Source organism: Mixophyes fleayi, chromosome 3 (genome assembly GCF_038048845.1).
Source record: "Mixophyes fleayi isolate aMixFle1 chromosome 3, aMixFle1.hap1, whole genome shotgun sequence".
In the NCBI taxonomy this organism is placed as follows: domain Eukaryota; kingdom Metazoa; phylum Chordata; class Amphibia; order Anura; family Limnodynastidae; genus Mixophyes; species Mixophyes fleayi.
The window spans coordinates 19,663,880-19,685,587 of record NC_134404.1 but is presented as its reverse complement, the minus strand read 5'-3'; the positions used below and the strand labels follow the sequence as shown (position 1 = coordinate 19,685,587).

The 21,708-nt window shown below is 44.9% G+C and overlaps 1 protein-coding gene across 2 annotated transcripts in view; it reads left to right on the top strand.

Annotated features, from left to right (window-relative positions):
- ADCY3 (adenylate cyclase 3) overlaps positions 1 to 21,708 on the top strand; it is a 96,882-nt gene that overhangs the window by 24,860 nt on the left and 50,314 nt on the right. For both annotated transcript variants that reach the window (XM_075201173.1, XM_075201172.1), the window contains exon 2: positions 719 to 868. In XM_075201173.1, the coding sequence (XP_075057274.1) occupies positions 719 to 868 (150 nt within the window). The remainder of the gene's footprint in view (positions 1 to 718; positions 869 to 21,708) is intronic.

Below are 21,708 nucleotides of genomic sequence, written 5' to 3'. Positions count from 1 at the left end.
ACGATAACAACAGTGCCGTTTTAAATTTAGCGGCTCAGCATCTGCAATTTGCAAAAATCACTCTTTAATACGTTTAACCACTTAGGGCTAGATTTACTAAGCTGCGGGTTTGAAAAAGTGGGGATGTTGCCTATAGCAACCAATCAGATTCTAGCTATCATTTTGTAGAAGGTACTAAATAAATGAAAGCTAGAATCTGATTGGTTGCTATAGGCAACATCCCCACTTTTTCAAACCCGCAGCTTAGTAAATCTAGCCCTTAGACTTCTCAGGTAAGGCAGTCTTTCTCACAGTTATTGCAACATAGAAAGAATAAGGTAGAAGATCTTTAAGTCTATTGTAGCTCTACAACTGATGGCCGGCACTATCCCCCTCCGTCATGCAGTGTTGTTGTATAATACGTCTGTGTATTTATAGATTTTAGGCAGCAACTAACAATCTTCATAGCAAGCAGCGGCAAACAGCACCACCTGCAGTTAATGAGAGGGTACTGCATCCAACCTCAATTCAGCTATAACCGTTAGTAAGCAGTGGTACTCCCGCAGTGAGAGTACATTGATCGTGACTTTTGTCTGTGTTCTATTTCAGATCAATTTATGCAAAGTAGTAAATTTGTATTTCAGCAACCCGTATCCAAAAGATATTTTAATAAGCTTTTGTTCTTGCTTGAACAATATATTTATTGTTGACGGACGACTCTTACTTCCTTTCTCCGCAGGTCCTGTCTAACATAGCCATCTACCTGTGTACAATCGCTGTTGGCATCATGTCCTACTACATGGCAGACCGCAAGCACCGGAAAGCCTTCCTCGAAGCGCGCCAGTCCCTAGAGGTCAAACTCAATCTGGAAGAACAGAGCCAGCAGCAGGTATGGGCTATTATGTGCCTAGGGAATTTACATCACTTCTATCATCTCCGCTGATTGGGGGCTGCCATGATGCCTTTCTCAATGTATATAAGGAATCTGAATGGTATGGAAATGCTATTCTCTGATTGACCTCTCCAGGGTGGTGAGACTACAAGTCCCAGCATGCTCTGTGAGCTATCGACTGGCTATCTATAGGCAGAGCATGTTGGGAGTTGTAGTTTCACAACACTGGGAGAGCCACAGGTTGGCCAGACCTGACCTAGTTGTCTTGTTTGCTTGTTTTTTTAATTAATATCTTTTAATTGGTTCCATCTTCAACTTTTTTCCCAATCAAAATCTCCAGCGTCACATGTTTCATACATGCATAGCATACATGTAACATGCACAAAACACACACACACACACAAATGTATATATTGGCTGCATGTAATAAAGAAATAATCTTTGTACTGTAATAATGTACAAGCCATAGGGGCCTATTTATCAATCTGATACATACCTCGCCAACATGTCTGTCCCTGGCGGCAGGACAGGGGGCGTGGCCACGACATAAAGGGGCGCGGTCACGCACCCTGCTGTCAATTACATACCTCCCTTCCCCCAACAGCGGGACAGGGCCCTAAAATTTGGACTGACCCTCTGAGGGCGCAGGCGCAGAGTGACTGAAAACCAAGATTTGGGCTATCAGTTCCATTAATAAAAAATAAAAAAGTTAAAAATATTTATTTTTTTAAATATTTAAAACATACTTGCCAACCTTTGAATAGTGAATTCCGGGAGTTCCCAGCAGGGGGCATGGTTAGTGGGCGTGAGGGGGCGGGCGCAGTAAATGACCCCAACCCCGTGCCAAACAGGGGCAGGGATAAAATGACGCGATTCACCGCAAATCGCTTCATTTTGCCGAGTAATTTGCAGTATGCGGGACACTTGCTTACTTTCCCGGGAGTACGGGAGACCTGCACGGATTTCGGAAGTCTCCCGGATATTCCCGGGAGAGTTGGCAAGTATGATTTAAAAGCTTTAGACTTCCTGAGATGCCGCCAACAGAACAGGTATTTTGGCGGTACAAGTACTGCTGAAAATCTTACCGCTAGCTGTAGCAGTACTATCGATGGCAATTTTCGCCTTTTAACAAAACAGCCCCGTAAAGTCCAATTAATATTCAGGAGGACCTGCACCTGCTGGACAAAATTACACCCAAATATTAGTAGGGGCCTGATTCATTAAGGATCTTAAATTAAGAAGTTTCTTATTTCAGTCTCCTTGACAAAACCATGTTACAATGCAAGGGGTGCAAATTAGTTTTCTGTTTTGCACATAAGTTAAATACTGACTGTTTTTTCATGTAGCACACAAATACTTGATAGCTTATTTGTACACTGAAATTTAAAGTTGATATTTGTGTGTTACATGAAAAAACAGTCAGTATTTAACTTATGTGCAAAACAGAAAACTAATTTGCACCCCTTGCATTGTAACATGGTTTTGTCAAGGAGACTGAAATAAGAAACTTCTTAATTTAAGATCCTTAATGAATCAGGCCCTAGATCTTTAGGATATCAGAGTGGATCCACAATGATCTTCTTTTTTGCAAAACAATTATGTCCCATCAGCTAATTGCTAATAATATCTCCATGTGAGTTTGTACAGGTGCTTAATTTCATGTCTTTGTGTTTAATAAAATAGTATATGTACTTTGTACACAACAGTAAGGTCTTTAAAAGGAAATACATCAATTCACAGCGGAAGCCTTGGATGATAGTGGGAATTCCCCTTAACGCCTCCCAAAGGTCCGACGTCCAGTAAACAGCGCTATCAGTATTCCCTGCGGATACGCTGTTTGTCATCCCCTGCACAGGACACTTGTGGTTCACCTAGGACGCGGTTTGCCTGTCCCACTCGTAGCACCCGACACTCTTATCGTTCATCGCTGTTTGCTGACACTGACGTTGGTTAATCATTATTAATCGTTTCATGATGTGGGGTCAAAACAGAAACTGTTTAACCTGATGATGGGAACCAAACAGCTATGTCTACCAGACAGTATCGTTGCTAAAGAGATAATGACTTTTTGACTCACCTACTTACAACCTGAACCTTGGTCCTATTGAATTCCTGATATCTGGTGTCTGTTCCCTGCTGCCGGACAAATCCTCCACATCTGCTGCTCCTCTACAATAACCCTGATACAGATAACACACCGGCCTATACATGGAATAATATTGTACATTTATTAACATTAAAAGGATACGGCTTACATGGAACGTAGTCGTATTTCCGACGGTGAATCTGTCGTCACCGAAATCTCAACAGTCGACGGATTCGTTCTGCGGACGTGTTTAAAATGCTGACATTGTGACCGTCGAACAGTAGTAATGTCAACAGTCACAATGTCGACATTCAAAGGGCATTGACATTAAATTTGTTGTTGGACACGTTGGCTATGCAGCCAACGGGTGCGGCACAAATTAGTTAATATAAAAACAACACAAAATAAAAACACACAAACATGAACCTCAAAATCCCCCTACACTCCAAACACATTAACCATATTACTGACAACCATACGGCCCCCGGACACGCCGCCACAATATAACGAATAAATTCATTTAAAAAACAGTGTGTGTATATTTATATGTATATATATATATATATATATATATATATATTAGAGCTCGCAATTTTTATTGGTACTCTACAGGTCCTAGCAAGCCTGGGCTGCCATTAACAGTTTGGGCATGCTGGTACTTGTAGTACTATAAGCACCAGTATATTCATGGCTGCCAGGGTATACTGGCGCTGTGGGAACTGCAAGTGCCAGAATGTCCTGGCACCAACCCAAAATATAAATAAACCACACACCTCGTTTGACCACTGGCACAGCCTAGTACTTGTTTTAGTAAAATCGGGGGGACCCCCATGCATATTGTCCCACAGATTTTGCAGGTAACAGCCTGGCAGCACTAGGGTTTATCTGTTTAAGGGGGCACTCTGTTTTTTTAATTGATTTATTAATTTACTGTATTGTGCCGTTGGGGCCAGCGGCTGTGTTGCTGTCAGCACTAGGGTTAATGTCTCACCATTCTGTGGACAGAATGAACATGTCGGCGTTTGCACCATCACCATTTTGGCGTGGACAGTATAAGTGTCAACATAGTCACTGTCGGCAATTCATACCCAACCCGTTTAAATACCATGGACATTAATCTTAATCTATTGACATTAAAGCGTATCAGTTGTCTACACACACTGGAGACAGACAGTTTGTCTTCTGAATTCATCCTATCAATTCCCTAGTGAGGTGTGAGGCACTCGTGCCTCGTTAGTAAATGGCACTCTGCAAACATTGCTCAGGAATGGTTGGAGGAACATAACAAAGAGTTCAAGGTGTTGACTTGGCCTCAGGGTTGGGCTGACAAATTTTAGCCCGGTGGCCGAGACTTGGTTTAGCATATCAGCACCTCCCAAGTTACAGGACTTAAAGGATCTGCTGCTCACGTCTTGGTGCCAGATACCACAGGACACCTTCAGAGGTCTTGTGGAGTCCGTGCCTCGACGGGTCAGGGGAACAACACAATATTAGGCTGGTGCAAATACACATTGATGATGATGAATGATGATGGTAGGCCAGTACTAGCTAGCCGCTCCTGATCGGCTGATTGCGAATTCACCTCTGAAACTATCTTCATTGGTCGAGCATATACTATATGATCTTGTGGATGTATTTTAGAATTAATGTTTTGCTACGTTCATTCGTAGACGAGAAGGAAGTTTATACTTATAGAGGGGATTTACTTAAACCAAACGTAATGGCGAGTGTGTTTTTTTTCTCTATCGAAACAAATGTTAAAAAACGTTTCTTGTGCTTATGACCTGGTTGGGTGTAAGGTCCTCTTTCCTTACGTTCTCCTTCTAGGATTTCATCACCCTCTGTACCTCTAGGCTGCCCCCCTAGCCCTCTCTTCCTGAGCGCAGCCCTACGTCACGTTGGACGTGATGTGTTATGGACCGTTGCTGTCTGTGTATTGTATACTACTGTAAATGTCATATACGGCGCTGCAGACCTTTTCTGGTGCCTTATAAATATAAGATAATAATACTGTATCTGGGAACATTTTGTGGTGGAAATGCACTAGGGAATGAGGGGACTGTAAAAAAAAAAGTAAAATCACAGGGTGTAAAATTGGTGGATTGACTGTCGACGGTTAAATACACTAGGTGACTGTACTAATGCTAATCATGTGTCATTATCTTAAAGCAGGAATGTGTATACCATGCACAGCCTGTCATAGACAAACCGAGGGGGGGGGGGGGGGGTTCCTAGTGCCTGGAAACCTCCCTCCAAGCCTGGGGCACTGTATAATTGAGGTGGCTGGACCCTGCCCCCACTTCACTCGGCTCTGCTTGAAAAGGGAGAGCTGTGTGCACCTAACAGTAGTACACGCAGCATTGCCCATGTATATTATAGGGATAGGAAGAGTTGGAGAGCAGCCAAGCACTGTCTAATATTATAGCCACGCCCCCATGCATGCTGGTCACGCCCACTGGCGATGTGGTGTGGAAACCCTCCTCTACAAATTCTGCGTTTGCCTCTGCGTGTACCATTGTGTCACATAGAGAAATGCAGCTGATAATAATTTGTTTTTGTCTGTCTAAATGGGAGTCAAAACACAGCCCCACCTGGCCCCATCTAAGGGTGAGGGGATAAAATATTTCACCTAGAGGGTAGCGCAGCTTCTAATTACCAGTATGCAGGTCAAAACGGTGGCGTCTGTGTGGGTGTAATGTTTAGCATCCTCTGATTAGAGGAGCAGGGGCGCATACGGCTGCCCCACGCTGAGCGCAGGTTAGGCGCTCGATGCAAAAACGTGAAGGGGATAGTTCTAAAGTGACAACAAGATGGAGTCTGAGGTGTGATCGTCACTCTCCCACTACCTGCGTTTTCAGTCAGGCGCGCAATCCCGCAAAACTAGACGCAGCTGGAATTGATCCTATAGATTGTAAGCTTGCGAGCAAGTATTGTCTTATCAATGTTTGTTCCCAATTGTAAAGCGCTACGGAATTTGCTGGCGCTATATAAATAAATGATGATGATGATGATGGTGCCCGTTCCCCAAGCTGACCAGTCAGCCAGCCGCTGTGAGTGCACTAGACGGACAAGTGGACGCTGTTTGTTGCAGATAGTAAAGCTTCTGCGTGTTTGGCATCTCTTGCAAGATTTGAAAGAAAGTAAAACTATGATGACCGATTCAGTATACATAAACTCTTCTCCAGTAAATCCTCCCTCTCTGGGAATCTTTATTGCTGATGAATATTGCTGATTTATTCAGCAAAAAAAGTCTGGAAACGCATATTCGTGTTCAGTATAATTGCTCTTTGGTAGAAGCGTTTGCATCTTATTTGCATTTAGTTCCAGTTTAATGATATCATTATGTAACACGACCCTTGTATTTTTGGTACAGAGAGAAAATATTTAGAATAAACTCACTTAAATAACAGTTTAGCTGAGGATTACGTAAGACGATTCTTGGAAAGTTCATGTAAACAACAGGAGTGTCCAGTCTGTCAGTCATACCTCGCTGGTTGTGTACTGTCAGACCACGTGATTGGTGATTGTTTACTGTGTGGTACTAGTTGGTCGGTGCCTTCTGCTTTGTCAGCTTCTGTCTTTTGCACCCTTTACATATGTTTCAGCTTGTCAGGTGTCTGTGCAAACAGGCTCATCCCGTTTCCTCTATCAGCAAAGGAATGACGGTCAAGATCTTATTTTCGGAATTTATCAGATACAAGATTCCACGTTCTGTTTTAACATTGGACTAGTTGCAACATAATGTGATGTAGAATCTAATAAAATATATGTTGTGTTAAAAATAATATGGAAACAAAATTGTTGTTATAAAAGAAGACATATCTTTTTGACATTCATATATATCATTCGAAGGTTGTGTGTCACTGAGCTTCAAAATACTCGAGAAATAACTGGAGTGGTTATATGCTCGCTGTCATCCCCTACAGCAGATTTCCTTATTAAGAGGTGCTTCTCTAACAGAGCAGACATGGGGTGACTGACAGACTTGCAAACTTGCTTTGCTGAAATGTGCTGTGTAGATTGTTAAATTCGTACTCAAGGGCGGGGCCAGATGTGTCATAACCAGTCTAATGCTGTCACCACAGGCTTTTGGTCTGTATTGGAGTCTTTCAGGGTGGGGGGATCTTTGGCTGCCTTTAGTAGAGTGGGAGCGGTAGTACTTTACTTTTTACCAGAGCTGCAATGCAATGCTAGGGTAACACTGAACAGTGGATTTTTATAACTTCATGGTTCATGGTTGGGGATGATAAATCAATTTCAGTTTTGGGTGGTCCGTGTAATGGAAAAACACTAGTGATCGCTTATGTAAGTGATCAGAATGATCCTTTTGTTATTTGAAAGCATAATACAAAAATAGAACAGAATAAACATATTTATTTTGGTCATTACATCTGTAGGACGCTTACCCTCAGTGACATTAAATCGGCCCTTTAATTGCTTTGAAACTGGTTGTTTACACACACGTGCACTACATCGTAAATTTTCTATTCCAATAACAAGACACTTGATATGTATCAGAACATAAACAAGAACATCGCACAAGGTAAACGTTTGTCTGGAACATGCGACACAAGCTGGTCCCTGGGTCCTCTAGTTTATGTTACAGCCAGCAGGTTAAAAGACATTCCGTATATTGTACGCTAATCGTTGTTAAAGAGCCATGCTTTCTCTCTCCATTCTACAATAATGAATACAATTTTTTTTAAAAAATGCATACAGATAGCCCTGTCTTTGTGCAAGGCCAGACGTTTCCTATCGCTTCCTCAAAGCTTTTATGTTTGGGCAAATTATAAACCAGGAGATAGTTCTGGGTTGTTATCCTACTTTCCTAAGTTTGCCTTTATAATAATTGGGAGATCTCCCTCCTTTCTGACTGGCGTCCGTTGTCCAAACCCTGTTCCTTACTTTCACTGGTGGCCTCGATGTGCCCCTGTAGTTTCTCTGCCCTGAACCACCGTGGTCTGCCAAGATCAAGACCGGCCTCTGATGTCCAAACCTTGTTTGTTACTTTCCCTGGTGGCCTCGAACGTGCCCCTGTAGTTTCTCTGCCCCGAACCACCGTGGCCTGCCAAGATCAAGACCGGCCTCTGATGTCCAAACCCTGTTTGTTACTTTCCCTGGTTGCCTCGATGTGCCTCTGTAGTTTCTCTGCCCCGAACCACCGTGGCCTGCCAAGATCAAGACCGGCCTCTGATGTCCAAGTCCTGTTCTTTACTTTCCCTGGTGGCCTCAACGTGCCCCTGTAGTTTCTCTGTCCCGAACCACTGTGGCCTGGCAAGATCAAGACCGGCCACTGATGTCCAAACCCTGTTCTTTACTTTCCCTGGAGGCCTCGACCTGCCCCTGTAGTTTCTCTGCCTCCAACCACTGTGGCCTGCCAAGACAAAGATCGCCCTCTGATGTCCAAATCCTGTTCTTTACTTTCCCTGGTGGCCTCGACGTGCCCCAGTAGTTTCTCGACCCCCGAACCACCGTGGCCAACCAAGATCAAGACCGTTCTGATGTCCAACCCTGTTCTTTACTTTCCCTGGTGGCTTTCGACGTGCCCCAGTAGTTTCTCTGCCCCAAACCACCGTGGCCTGCCAAGATCAAGACCGACCTCTGATGTTCAAACCTGTTCTTTACTTTTCCTGGTGGCCTCGATGTGCCCCAGTAGTTTCTCTGCCCAGGACCACCGTGGCCTGCCAAGATCCAGACCGTCCTCTGATGTCCCAACCCTGTTTTTTACTTTCCCTGGTGGCCTCGACATGCCCCAGTAGTTTCTCTGCCCCGAACCACCGTGGCCTGCCAAGATCAAGACGGACCTCTGATGTCCAAACCCTGTTCTTTACTTTCCCTGGTGGCTTTAACATACCCCAGTAGTTTCTCTGCCCCAAACCACAGTGGCATGCAAAGATCAAGACCGACCTCTGATGTCCAAACCATGTTCTCTACTTTTCCTGGTTGGCTCTATTAAAGTAATTTTATCGTTTTCAAATAAGCATTTCCCAAGCGATTGTATTGTGTTTCCAACGCACAAAGTAATTTATTTTAGCAGATATAACATTTAACAGTTCAATACATGATTATAATACAGTACAGCCAATACCAAAAGATAAATACATACCGCTGCGATCGCATGCGCTCACTGCGCTCCCACAGGTACCAGTGAACAGTATATTACTCTAGAATACTGTGGTCAGAGTAGACTAAAGCTAGTGGGAGCACAGCTATGATTATATACATTCAGTGTTACAGAGAGAACAATGCAGATGACATGGCTTGCTTCTATAGGTCCAGACTTCAGATGGGTCCAGTGTAAACAGGTCATATGCTAGTTCAAACAACCCCCTCAAAGGCTGAGGGTCAACATTCCAGATGATTCTCCCGCCCAGAAACCAGTTACAACTAGTCCATTAGCATTTTACAGTTTGGTATCACTCTGACTATTTATTCCCTAACATCAATAACTAGAGTATGCAATATGCGATCTCTTCGGCGAATGAACCGGACAGCTGCTGATAAATAGTGGATTAAAATGTTATCAGACATGACACATTTCCTATAACCTGAACCTTAAATAGCACTGAAGTGTATATATAATCATAATATATAAACTAATAATAAACTAAATACTATCTGCTCATAAATCACTGTGGAATGGAATCCATATAAATATGAAATATATATATATAACGAAATGTTGTAGTACGAGTGTGTGCGTGCGTATTTTACGTGCGATCGCGTTATGCCACGTGTAGAGTGCAATCGCACGATAAAACAATATTAACCAATATACTTTCGTTCATCCAATTATACGACTTCGACACCTCGACGTGCCCCAGTAGTTTCCGAACCACCTTGGCCTGCCAAGATCAAGACCGACCTCTGATGCCCAAACCCTGTGCTTTACTTTCCCTGGTGGCCTCGACGTGCCCCAGTAGTTTCTCTGCCCCGAACCACCGTGGCCTGCCAAGATCAAGACCGTCCTCTGATGTCTAAACCCTGTTCTTTACTTTCCCTGGTGGCCTCGACGTGCCCCAGTAGTTTCTCTGCCCTGAACCACCGTGGCCTGCCAAGATCAAGACCGGCCTCTGATGTCTAAACCCTGTTCTTTACTTTCCCTGGTGGCCTCGACTTGCCCCGGTAGTTTCTCTGCCCTGAACCACCGTGGCCTGCCAAGATCCAGACCGTCTTCTGATGTCCAAACCCTGTTCTTTACTTTCCCTGGTGGCCTCGACTTGCCCCGGTAGTTTCTCTGCCCTGAACCACCGTGGCCTGCCAAGATCCAGACCGTCTTCTGATGTTCAAACCCTGTTCTTTACTTTCCCTGGTGGCCTCGACGTGCCCCAGTAGTTTCTCTGCCCCGAACCACCGTGGCCTGCCAAGATCAAGACCGACCTTCACATTTCCCAAATCCCACCACTTCATCGTCCCTGATGATACAACCAGCTCTCGTAATTCGATCAGTATACAATCTTATTATTATTATCGTTTATTTATAAAGCGCCACAAAATTCTGCGGCAGGACGACGTGGGTAACAAAACAAGCAGCATGACATGACACAAGAGACAAGGATTACATGTGTAATGCAGGTTACATAGGTGGGTGCAAACATGGTGGAGGACACAGCAGGGAATAACTGGATAACTGGATAAACAGAAAACAAACTTGAAGGCTAAAAGATAAGCTGTGTACGTGAACCATCTGGTCCCATGGATTCAAACATTCAATGTCAAAGATTGTTCCGTAGTTAGAGGGTCAAGGCCAGACTCTTATGATGTCACGCTTGATTTATGGACAGCACTGTGGTTAGCACACGTCATGCTCACGGACTCATGTTTCCGTTGTCTCTGAGCGGTTTGTGAAGGAGTGATATCTGGGAAGTATCAGTGCTGTATATTGTATGTCAGACCATTAACGTGTATGCATTTAGTGCAATGGTTTGGGCAAGTATTGTTTTTTTAAGTGATTCAGGATCATATTGCCAAATATACCTAAATTAAAGTATTGAATAGTATTTTCTCTCAATAAGCATTAAAGGGACAGTAACCTCCATTTTTATACTTATTTAGTAGTGGGGTGTGGAGGGAAATGAACCTGCAATTATTGTTCCATCAATCTTTTTTTGGCTGCCCCTCACCCCCTCCCCACAATGCACACTTTCATTGCCGCGTGTGGCACCCGTTCATCTCGGCTCTGCACGACCTTACAATCTCCGGGACAAAAGTGTTTTGGCGAGTAGGACGGCGGGACAGAGCCCTTATATCGGTACTGTCTTGTCTAAATCGGGATAGTTGGAAGGTGCACCCCCTCCATCCCTGTAAACAAATGTCCGATAAGAAAGGCTCAAAAATTTTGTTTTAAGTTCAAAATTGTGTCAAATTTAATAGGTTCAAAAGTCCTGAAAGTATTTGCGGTACAGTCTTCAATAGACCGCAATTGCGTTAACTGTGTGTTCAAAAAAATTGGCAGCTCGCACTGGCGGTTTGAGGTTGGAGTTTGAGCTTTGCATTAAAATTAATGTTACTTAACTTTTTCAAATTTATACGCTATTTAAATAATATTTTTAAGTAATAAAAAATAGTATTTTTAACCTTCCTTTTAAATTAAACTGAGAATACTTCACTATTTGGAGTATGTCATTTGCGATATAAAAAAAAAGAAGCAAAACATTAAAATATTTCAGCTTTAACTAGAACCTGCGCAAAACGAGCAGAAGACTGTCGAACAAGCTCAAAACATGGTCAAAACTGTTAGACTTTCTTGATTTTTTTTAATTGAAAAAACAATTCAGACAGAGAGCCGGGACATGGAAGAGAGGCTCTGTGTAGCAAGACGATGCAGAGAGGTAAGTAAACTACTGCAAGGGTTACATGGAACAGGGGATGGGGGGTGACTGTAGGGAATGGGGGGAAAGTCAAAATTTGTGTTGAGAATATTTTAAAAATGAGGGTGGGGTGAGAGATGAAAGGAGGGGGTCCCTCTCTGTTACATTTGTATTGGTCCCCGCAATTTCTGGAGGCAGCCCTGGAGGTGCGGGTGGGATTTCTGAGTGCACCCATAAAGGAAAAGGTCTTATCTGGGAGGACCACAAGAACAATGGTTGTACTTTAAATAGGCTGTAGGTAGCAGCAACGTCACACTAAGTATTTGCAAATCTATTTGATAATTCATATGATGAAGCTTAAAAATTAGAGTTAGCATGTCTTTAAAGCACAAAGCAGGGGGGTCTACTTTTTCCAAGGTTTATGTTACTATTTTAGTCCGGTGTATATACTAGAGCAAAGTGAGAGAGCAAACATACACGTTCTCCGCTATCACTCAACACCCGTCCACCAGATTCCATCCATTCCTCCTCATCTTCTGCTGATAGACCACAGAGATTGGGCCAAGCTCAGCGTTTCTAGAGGGGGGTTTCCATATATGTTTATGCAATGAAAGCATAACACATACACTTATATATAAATATATATTTAATAACCTTCTACTCTCATGCTTATTGCCCCCTTTTGTGCTTTATTGCCAAACCTGTGCCCCGTGTCATCTCTCTCATTGCCTCCCCCTTTGCCCCCAAAGTGATCTCCAAGCTGAAAGCACTGAACCCACCCACTTGCAGGCAGCAGCATCCATTGGTTTCAGGAATTCAGGAAAGCAGAGTGTGTGTGAGGCTCCTCCCATTGGCCAGCCCATCTATCTCCCGCTCCTCCCAGCACTGAGCCACGCCCCCGCAGAGTCCGCTCCAATGCTGTTAAAGTAACCGTGCCAAGTTTATCTGGAACCCTGAAGGACAGTGCAGAGAGGTGTGTCCCTCTAGTGAATGTAGAGCAGCAATGGAGGGAGGGAAGGGGGGTTATGGGCGATCTAGCCCCCTCCCATGTGACGTGACCACGTCCCCTTTGCGTGTCTGTGTCCCTACTTCAGAAACCTAAATGTCAGGGGGGATGCTTAGGATATTGTTACTAAAGGTTTGGCATTATAGCAGGGTCAGAGTTATTGCAAAGCAGATAAATTGGAAATATAGCGCAGTTTAAATATATGTTCACCAAAACACTGAAATATAATCCCTTATGTGCAAGTAATTTCCTTTGTTTTATAAGGTAAATTAGTGCTCTATAAATAAGGGAATCATGTTATAACATCCTGTTTACAGAAGCGTATTCTGTGAGAGTAGCTGTGTAGGGCTCTCTTTATGAAAGAGTTACATTGTTCTCAGATTGGCATTAACACAACAAAAACATTAAGACAATTCTTTATACAAAAAACACATTATGGACAGCATGGTGGCTCAGTGGTTAGCACTTCTGCCTCACATCGCTGGGGTCATGAGTTTAATTCCTGACCATGGCCTTATATGTGTGGAGTTTGTATGTTCTCCCCGTGTTTGCGTGGGTATCTTCCGGGTGCTCTCGTTTCCTCCCACACTCCAAAAACATACTGGTTTTTAATTGGCTGCTATCAATTTGACCTTAGTCTCTCTCTGTCTGTGTGTGTGTGTGTTAGGGAATTTAGACTGTAAGCTCCAATGGGGCAGGGACTGATGTGAGTGAGTCCTCTGTACAGCGCTGCGGAATTAGTGGCGCTATATAAATAGATGACGATAAATCATTTTAATGCAGTAGTGTTTAAATATCATGAATTTAATAGTTTAAAAAAAATAATGTTTGTAGCTGTAGTAAAAAACAACAACATTGTATATAAAATAAGCTATATATTATATATAATGTGGTTTATATGGGTGTTTTGTTATTTTCTTTTAGTACTTTATGTAATTTTATATTTTTTGTTTCAGCCAATAGAGATAAAATCCCAGCTTCCTTTGCAAGGGGGCACACGCATGCACGCCAGACCCCGTTGAATTAATGCAAGTGATTTTTTTTCGCAGTGATAAAAATTCACACGCAGAGTTTAATAATAGATAGACCTCGAAATCCTCTAACGTGCTGTTCATTAATGCAATATTCTATAGATGCACTAAAAATATAGGGTCAGTTTTCCCTTTCACAACACAAGCACATAAAGTATTTCCCAGAGCCGACAATCCGACCTCTCCGGTATCCACGACAACGAGGAGTGGGAATCCGATCTCTGCTCCACACAAGGTCTCACACAGGAGGCCTTGATCCGTCTGACGTGGAGATAGCAGAATCGCTCTCTCCCAGCCTTCCCCTCAGTGGAATTCCAGGCAAAATGGAGGAAACGATGGGAAACCCTGAGAGGTATGAATAGAGTCAGCACATGTAACGCATGCAGTATATAACGCCAGATAACGACGGCTCAATTCATTTTTTTCCAGCTGAAGTAATTAAACAGAAATGGAGAACGTGGAATGGATAACTATGACAAAACACCATCTAATTACATTGTAGTTTGGTGTAATACCAACTTATTCCCAGGCCCGTGTGTACGGAAAGGCCCGATGCTCCGAAGATTGCAAGAGAATAAGACTTCTCTTGTGTCTCATCGCCTTGTTCTATATGAATCGGGTGTCTTTGGGTACAGAGGAAGCCCACGTGCGTAATAGCGTTAACAAAACTTGGTAGGCCCGAGTAGAAGTCTAGATGCAAGAATGATGTCTTGTTAGAACCTCTAAATATCTAGAGTAAAAAAATAAAAATAAAAATGTTTTGAAAGAAAGTGAGAAGACAGCGGGAGAATGACATATGAAATGGAGACCTGTAAGGAGATCTATGTGGCGTTACGGACTGACCATCTACGCACGGGGGTAGGTAGGACATGCGATGTCCTGTGGCTCTCAGAGGTGCTCACTCTCTTAGTACTGTAATATATTTGAGATCGGTGATCTCTACGCCAGTAACCGTCTCTCCTCCATTTTTCTGTAAAAAGAAAAAAAATGGAAATAGGAGAGGTGGATATACAACGCCTGTCTGAGCGGGCAAAATAATAATGAATCAGTAACATATACATAGGTTTGGTTATTGAAGAAGAAAAGAGAGTCACGGATATGTTTCACCAGTGTCGGTTTCTTTTGGGCACAGTACCATACCTCCCACCATCAATATTAATAAATCAGGCCAAATAACCCCACCACCCCCATCCGCCTAGGTGGTTACTCATTCACAAGATACATTGCTCACGCCCCCAAGCATCACACAACATCCGATTGCAGTGAAGCAGAACTATTGAGCAGTGATTGGGACTTTCAGAGGGTATGCGGTGCACACAACGATATGGGATCTAAACAGCGATTGTTGATTATCCAAAGCAGAGCTACAGCCATGTTTTTCGTGTTTCGTAGTTTCCCATTATACTGAGGGTCCCATTTATTAATTAACGGGGGTTTGCCTATCTTTTCATAACTTGAAAAAACTGCCCAGACCCCAGTCACTAGTCTAGTAGTAGTAATGCAGGAGATAGTTCCGATATCTCCTGCATTGGGCTTTTTTATAAATGACAGTAATTTTGGGGTTTTGATATAAACTCTGCGGAATGCAGAATTAGCAATACGGTGCGGAATGTCATTTCGCGGAATGGATAAGCAAATCTGGAACTCAAAGATCGTATCTCTGGAACCTTGTACCTTTGCGAAACGTGTTGCTCCATATTTTTACTTGTGCAAACATTTGCCACAACTTTTCTTACCTTTCGGTAGAGTGTAATTTAAGGTAAGCAATAGGTTAAGGCTACTGTAATGTTGGGCCTAGAATTGGAGCAGAATACAGTAATAGGCTTGGTGTTAGGGCTAAGCTATGATTAGGGGTAGCTAGGAGTTGGGTGTAGATAACGGATAATTTAGGTTTACGGCCGTGTTGGCTTCAGAACTTAAGTTAGGGTTAGAGATAGTTCAAGGTCAGCGTCAAGTTAGGATTAGTGGAGGGAGACTGATAAAGATAGAGGATTGGGTATTATCGCGGAAACCTGAGCCTAAATAAACAAACATGTTATTGCTGTTGTCCATTGTTTAAAATACCATTTTACCACTGCATGTGAACCAATGCATCTTAAGGTACATGGATTTATATAATGAGAGCCTCATTCTACTGTTACCTGCTCCGATGCTTTACTAACAGTAACATACAGCGATTATTGGTTTGTCTGGTTACAGATAAAGTAGTGAAGGTTTATTAAATACCGAAGGTTCTCCCCATAGAGGCAGTTGCTGGTGAGATTGTGTTGTCAGTAGGTACATGGCTCCCCTGACATACTTTTCTTTAGGCAACACTGGGGCAGGAGGGAAATGACAAGACCTAGTTGCTGCTTATACACCGAACACGAGGCCTCTGAATAGCAACCGCACAACGTCATCAGGGTTCCGCAGAGACGCAGCTGCTTAACCCCTTGCTGCAAGGTCAGGACTCAATTGGGACTGTGGGTAGTCCCAATTTTTCCACCCTAAATCTTTCATTCACAATGCCCATAATTTGCTCAACTCCCGATGAAGCAAAATTAACAAGACAATGGTAAAACAACTGTTTCACCTTATTCAAGACCTTAAAAGAAATATAGAGTTGGTTTTATGACCTGAACAAACTTCAGGTTTCATGGGTGTAACAGTTTTTCATTTTAAAATGATGGGATCCCTCTCCTGGCTGTAAAAGAGTTATTTACCAGGGCAGTGGGTGGACTGGAGTCAACGGATATATATGCAGGAAACGGTCATGTTTCTTCATGATGTTTAAATAGGAATCCTGATGCCGAAAACGTACCCCGGTAACTATGGATAATGCAATTGTCATAGACTACACTGGTAAAGCCCAGGGAGAAAGAACGCTTAATACTAACTAACTATATATATATATATATATATATATATATATATAACCATTGCTGATTGGAGGAAAGATTGCGACATATTAAAGACTTCCTCTATGCATTTAGGAGTTGCAACCACCCCTACCTACATATGTAATTCCCCCCATCTGTAGCAAACAAGGGGGTCATTGCCTGTCGCTGGGAGTCAGACCTTGCTGCTTAAATAAAACCATCTGTCTAGTCTGAATCGGTAGATGATTTTGCACAACGAGAGTGTGGTCCAGCCCCTGGCGTCAAGTAATGGTGAGTGTCCCAAGGTAGGGAGCCCCCTTACTTGGGAAACAGGACATAAAGGGGGTGAGTTGTCCAAAAATGGGTTACCCCTTAATTAAACAAAGCCGGGGACAGATTTACATAATTGGACCCAATAGACAAACAACCACCGGCATTCCAAAAACCCAGTGCACCCACTATCTGCACCTCTGTCACACAGCAATCTAGAACACTTTGAAATAACAGACGTGCTGTGTTGGGAAACAGGCGCCCCTCAGCCTCTTCTATCCCTCAGCCCCCGTCTATCCCTTCAGCCTCTTCCTCCCTACAGCCTCTTCTTCCAGCTCCTTCTGTCCCTCAGCCTCTTCCTCCCTTCAGCCTCTTCTGTCCCTCTGCCTCTTCTGTCCCTCTATCTCTTCCTCCTGCCTCTTCCACACCTCAGCCTGTTCCTCCAGCCACTTCTGTCCCTCAGCCTCTTCCACCCTTCAGACTCTTTCTCCAGCCTCTTCCACACCTCAGCCTCTTCTTTCCTTCAGCCTCTTCTTTCCTTCAGCCTCTTCCTCCCTTCAGCCTCTTCCTCCCTTCAGCCTCTTCCTGACTTCAGCCTCTTCCTGAGTTCAGCCTCTTCTTCCAGCCTCTTCTGTCCCTCAGCCTCTTCTTACAGCCACTTCTGTCCCTCAGCCTCTTCCACCCTTCAGACTCTTTCTCCAGCCTCTTCCACACCTCAGCCTCTTCTTTCCTTCAGCCTCTTCCTCCCTTCAGCCTCTTCCTCCCTTCAGCCTCTTCCTGACTTCAGCCTCTTCCTGAGTTCAGCCTCTTCTTCCAGCCTCTTCTGTCCCTCAGCCTCTTCCACCCTTCAAACTCTTTATCCAGCCTCTTCCACACCTCAGCCTCTTCTTTCCTTCAGCCTCTTCCTCCAGCCTCTTCTGTCCCTCAGCTTTTTCTGTCCCTCAGCCTCTTCTGTCCCTCAGCCTCTTCTTCCAGCCTCTTCTGTCCTCAGCCTCATTCTCCCTTCAGCCTCTTTCTCTCTTCAGACTCTTCCCTCTTCCTCCAGCCTCTTCCAGACCTCAGCCTCTACCACAACTCAGCCTCTTCCTCCTTTCAGCCTTTTCCTCCTTCACCCTCTTCCTCACCTCAGCCTCTTTTATCCCTTCAGGCTCTTCCTCCCATCAGCCTCTTCCACCCATCAGCCTCTTCTGTCCCTTAGCCTCTTCTGTCCTCCAGCCTCTTCCGTCCATCAGCCTCTTCTGCCCCTCAGCCTCTTCCATGCCTCTGCTTCTTCCGTCCCTCAGCTTCTTCCGTCCCTCAGCCTCTTCCACCCCTCAGCGTCATCCACACCTCAGCCTTTTCTGTCCCTCAGCCTCTTCTGTCCTCCAGCCTCTTCCGTCCATCAGCCTCTTCTGCCCCTCAGCCTCTTCCATGCCTCTGCTTCTTCCGTCCCTCAGCTTCTTCCGTCCCTCAGCCTCTTCCACCCCTCAGCGTCATCCACACCTCAGCCTTTTCTGTCCCTCAGCCTCTTCTTTCCTTCAGCCTCTTCCTCCAGCCTCTTCTGTCCCTCAGCTTTTTCTGTCCCTCAGCCTCTTCTGTCCCTCAGCCTCTTCTTCCAGCCTCTTCTGTCCTCAGCCTCATTCTCCCTTCAGCCTCTTTCTCTCTTCAGACTCTTCCCTCTTCCTCCAGCCTCTTCCAGACCTCAGCCTCTACCACAACTCAGCCTCTTCCTCCTTTCAGCCTTTTCCTCCTTCACCCTCTTCCTCACCTCAGCCTCTTTTATCCCTTCAGGCTCTTCCTCCCATCAGCCTCTTCCACCCATCAGCCTCTTCTGTCCCTTAGCCTCTTCTGTCCTCCAGCCTCTTCCGTCCATCAGCCTCTTCTGCCCCTCAGCCTCTTCCATGCCTCTGCTTCTTCCGTCCCTCAGCTTCTTCCGTCCCTCAGCCTCTTCCACCCCTCAGCGTCATCCACACCTCAGCCTTTTCTGTCCCTCAGCCTCTTCTGTCCTTCAGCCTCTTCCTCCCTTCAGCTTCTTCCTGACTTCAGCCTCTTCTGTCCCTCAGCCTCATTCTCCCTTCAGCCTCTTACCTCTTCCTCCAGCCTCTTCCATCCCTCAGCCTCTTCCACCCCTCAGCCTCTTCCACCCCTCAGCCTCTTCTGTCCCTCAGCCTCTTCCACACCTCAGCCTTTTCTGTCCCTCAGCCTCTTCTGTCCCTCAGCCTCTTCCTCCCTTCAGCCTCTTCCACACCTCAGCCTCATCTACACCTCAGCCTTTTCTGTCCCTCAGCCTCTTCTGTTCTTCAGCCTCTTCCTGACTTCAGCCTCTTCTGTCCCTCAGCCTCATTCTCCCTTCAGCCTCTTACCTCTTCCTCCAGCCTCTTCCAGACCTCAGCCTCTTCCTCCCTTCAGCCTCTTCCTCACCTCAGCCTCTTCTATCCCTTCAGGTTCTTCCTCCCATCAGCCACTTCTGCCCCTTAGCGTCTTCTGTCCTCCAGCCTCTCCCATCCCTCAGTCTCTCCCATCCCTCAGTCTCTTCCGTCCCTCAGCCTCTTCTGTCCCTCAGCCTCTTCCTCTCTTCAGCCTCTTCCACACCTCAGCCTTTTCTGTCCCTCAGCCTCTTCTGTCCCTCTGCCTCTTCTGTCCCTCAGCCTCTTCCTCCCTTCAGCCTCTTCCTCACCTCAGCCTCTTCTATCTCTTCAGGCTCTTCCTCCCATCAGACTCTTCCTTCCTCAGCCTCTTCTTCCCATCAGCCTCTTCAGCCACTCAGCCTCTTCCACACCTCAGCCATTTGCTCCCTTCAGCCTCTTCCACACCTCAGCCTTTTTTGTCCCTCAGCCTCTTCTGTCCTTCAGCCTCTTCCTCTCTTCAGCCCCGTCTGTCCTTTTGCCTCTTCTTCCCATCAGCCTTTTCTGTCTTTCAGCCTCTTCTTCCCATCAGCCTCTTCTGTCCTTCAGCCTCTTCCTGCCATCAGCCTCTTCCTCCACCGTCTTTCGTCCCTCAGCTTCTTCCGGCCCTCAGTCTCTTCTGCCCCTCAGCCTCATCCGCCACTAGGTACAAGCCTACACTGGCTTATCAATCTTGAATAACACAATTGATATCAACATGATCTATCACATATTGCAGTGTACAGAAATATGTCATATATGGGAAAAGAGTTAGACCTACTTTTCAGTTCTTTGATGTTGGGTGTTTTGCCCACAATTCAGCAGAAGTTCATCCATCTTTATGGGTTTCCCTTCCCTAATCCTAACTATCTCTAACCCTAAAACAAGCACAGCCCTAATCCTAAACTATCGTTAGAATACACCCAACTCAAAGCTACCCCAGAACTGTATCCAAACAGGGAGGTGGAGCAAGTTTGTAATATAATGTTGTGCAGCGCTGGGGTCTGTGATGAACACAGGGCTGGGGTCTCTGTGGGGTCTCTGACGTACACAAGGTTGGTATTAATGAAAACAGGCAGAACCTGGCAACTTCTGCATTCTAAGAATATTTTCCTAACGGATGGCTAATTAGCTATCTTTGCTCATTATATGTTGAAATATATAAACGCCATACACGTGCATCTGGTCAGTTCTCTCCTGGGCTTCAGGCGTTCTCTCCCTGTACACCACGAATCCAGGAGGATGACACGTTATATCTACTGCGGACACCATATTAGTGTCTTAGGCAATGTACAGTCATCATACTAAGAGGAATGTGTGCGTAATGCATCTGTGTGCCTGGAGCCTTGCGCTATCACAAGTCACAATGCATCCAAGTGGAAAAGTATAAATAGTGTTGCTATCTTAGCATCTATAATCTTATATCTGACAGTCAATATCTGCTGGTTCCATTTGAATTTTTTTTAAACCCCCCCTTCCCCCACTACTACTAAATGCTAATATATTTAAGGATACCTTCAAACGTTGCATGATCATAACGCAGTTAATAGTCATAGCGGCAGGTAGCACATAATGTATGTCCTGGTAAAGACAACCAGCCAGACCAATCAGGCGGCAGGACAATATTGCAATCCTTGAAGCAATATATATATCCATGTCTACTTTTAAATTGTCTCTAAATGAGCCAATGTGGGTCAAAGTCTTGCAATACCAGGTGTGGCCACAAGATGCCCTCGCACCAGGTATGGAAGAAGCTTAGGTCCAAATAGGAGATAGGAACAAGCGAGTCCTGGGAGAATCGGTGGGCCATCTGTTTCCCATCACTGCAGTATCCTATATATAAAAACATTTTACCTGCAACTATCCTTGCAGAACTAACAATCTACAAGGCCCCGCACTGTGTAAAGCGGGCAGTTCCCATTATCCTGTTGGGGTACTGGGGTAGACTATTACCCTTGAATTAGAGGGACCTGGACAGCCTAAGAACCCACCCACACAAGATATTTTCACGGTCATGATGCGAGATAATAAGGGTCTAACAGCAGAATATACTAATAGCATACTTACCTACTTTCTCGAATCAGTTTCCAGGAGAGGGGCGTGACTGGAGGGTGGGAGGGGGCGGGGCACGTCATTTTGGCCCTGCCCCCCCCACCTCCCCCCCGACGAAACCGACATTTTGTCGCGGGGCCAAAATGACGAGATTCACCGCGAATCGCGTCATTTAGTGGTGGCAGTAGCAGGATGCGGGAGATTTGCCAGCTCTCCCGGGAGTCCGTTAGACTGACCCAAATTTCGGGAGTCTCCCGGACATTCCAGGAGAGTTGGCAAGTATGACTAATAGGTAGTATTACAGATTGCACTTAATGCGGCACTCACACAATCGTCTTTTTTGGACTGGCTCCGTATGGGG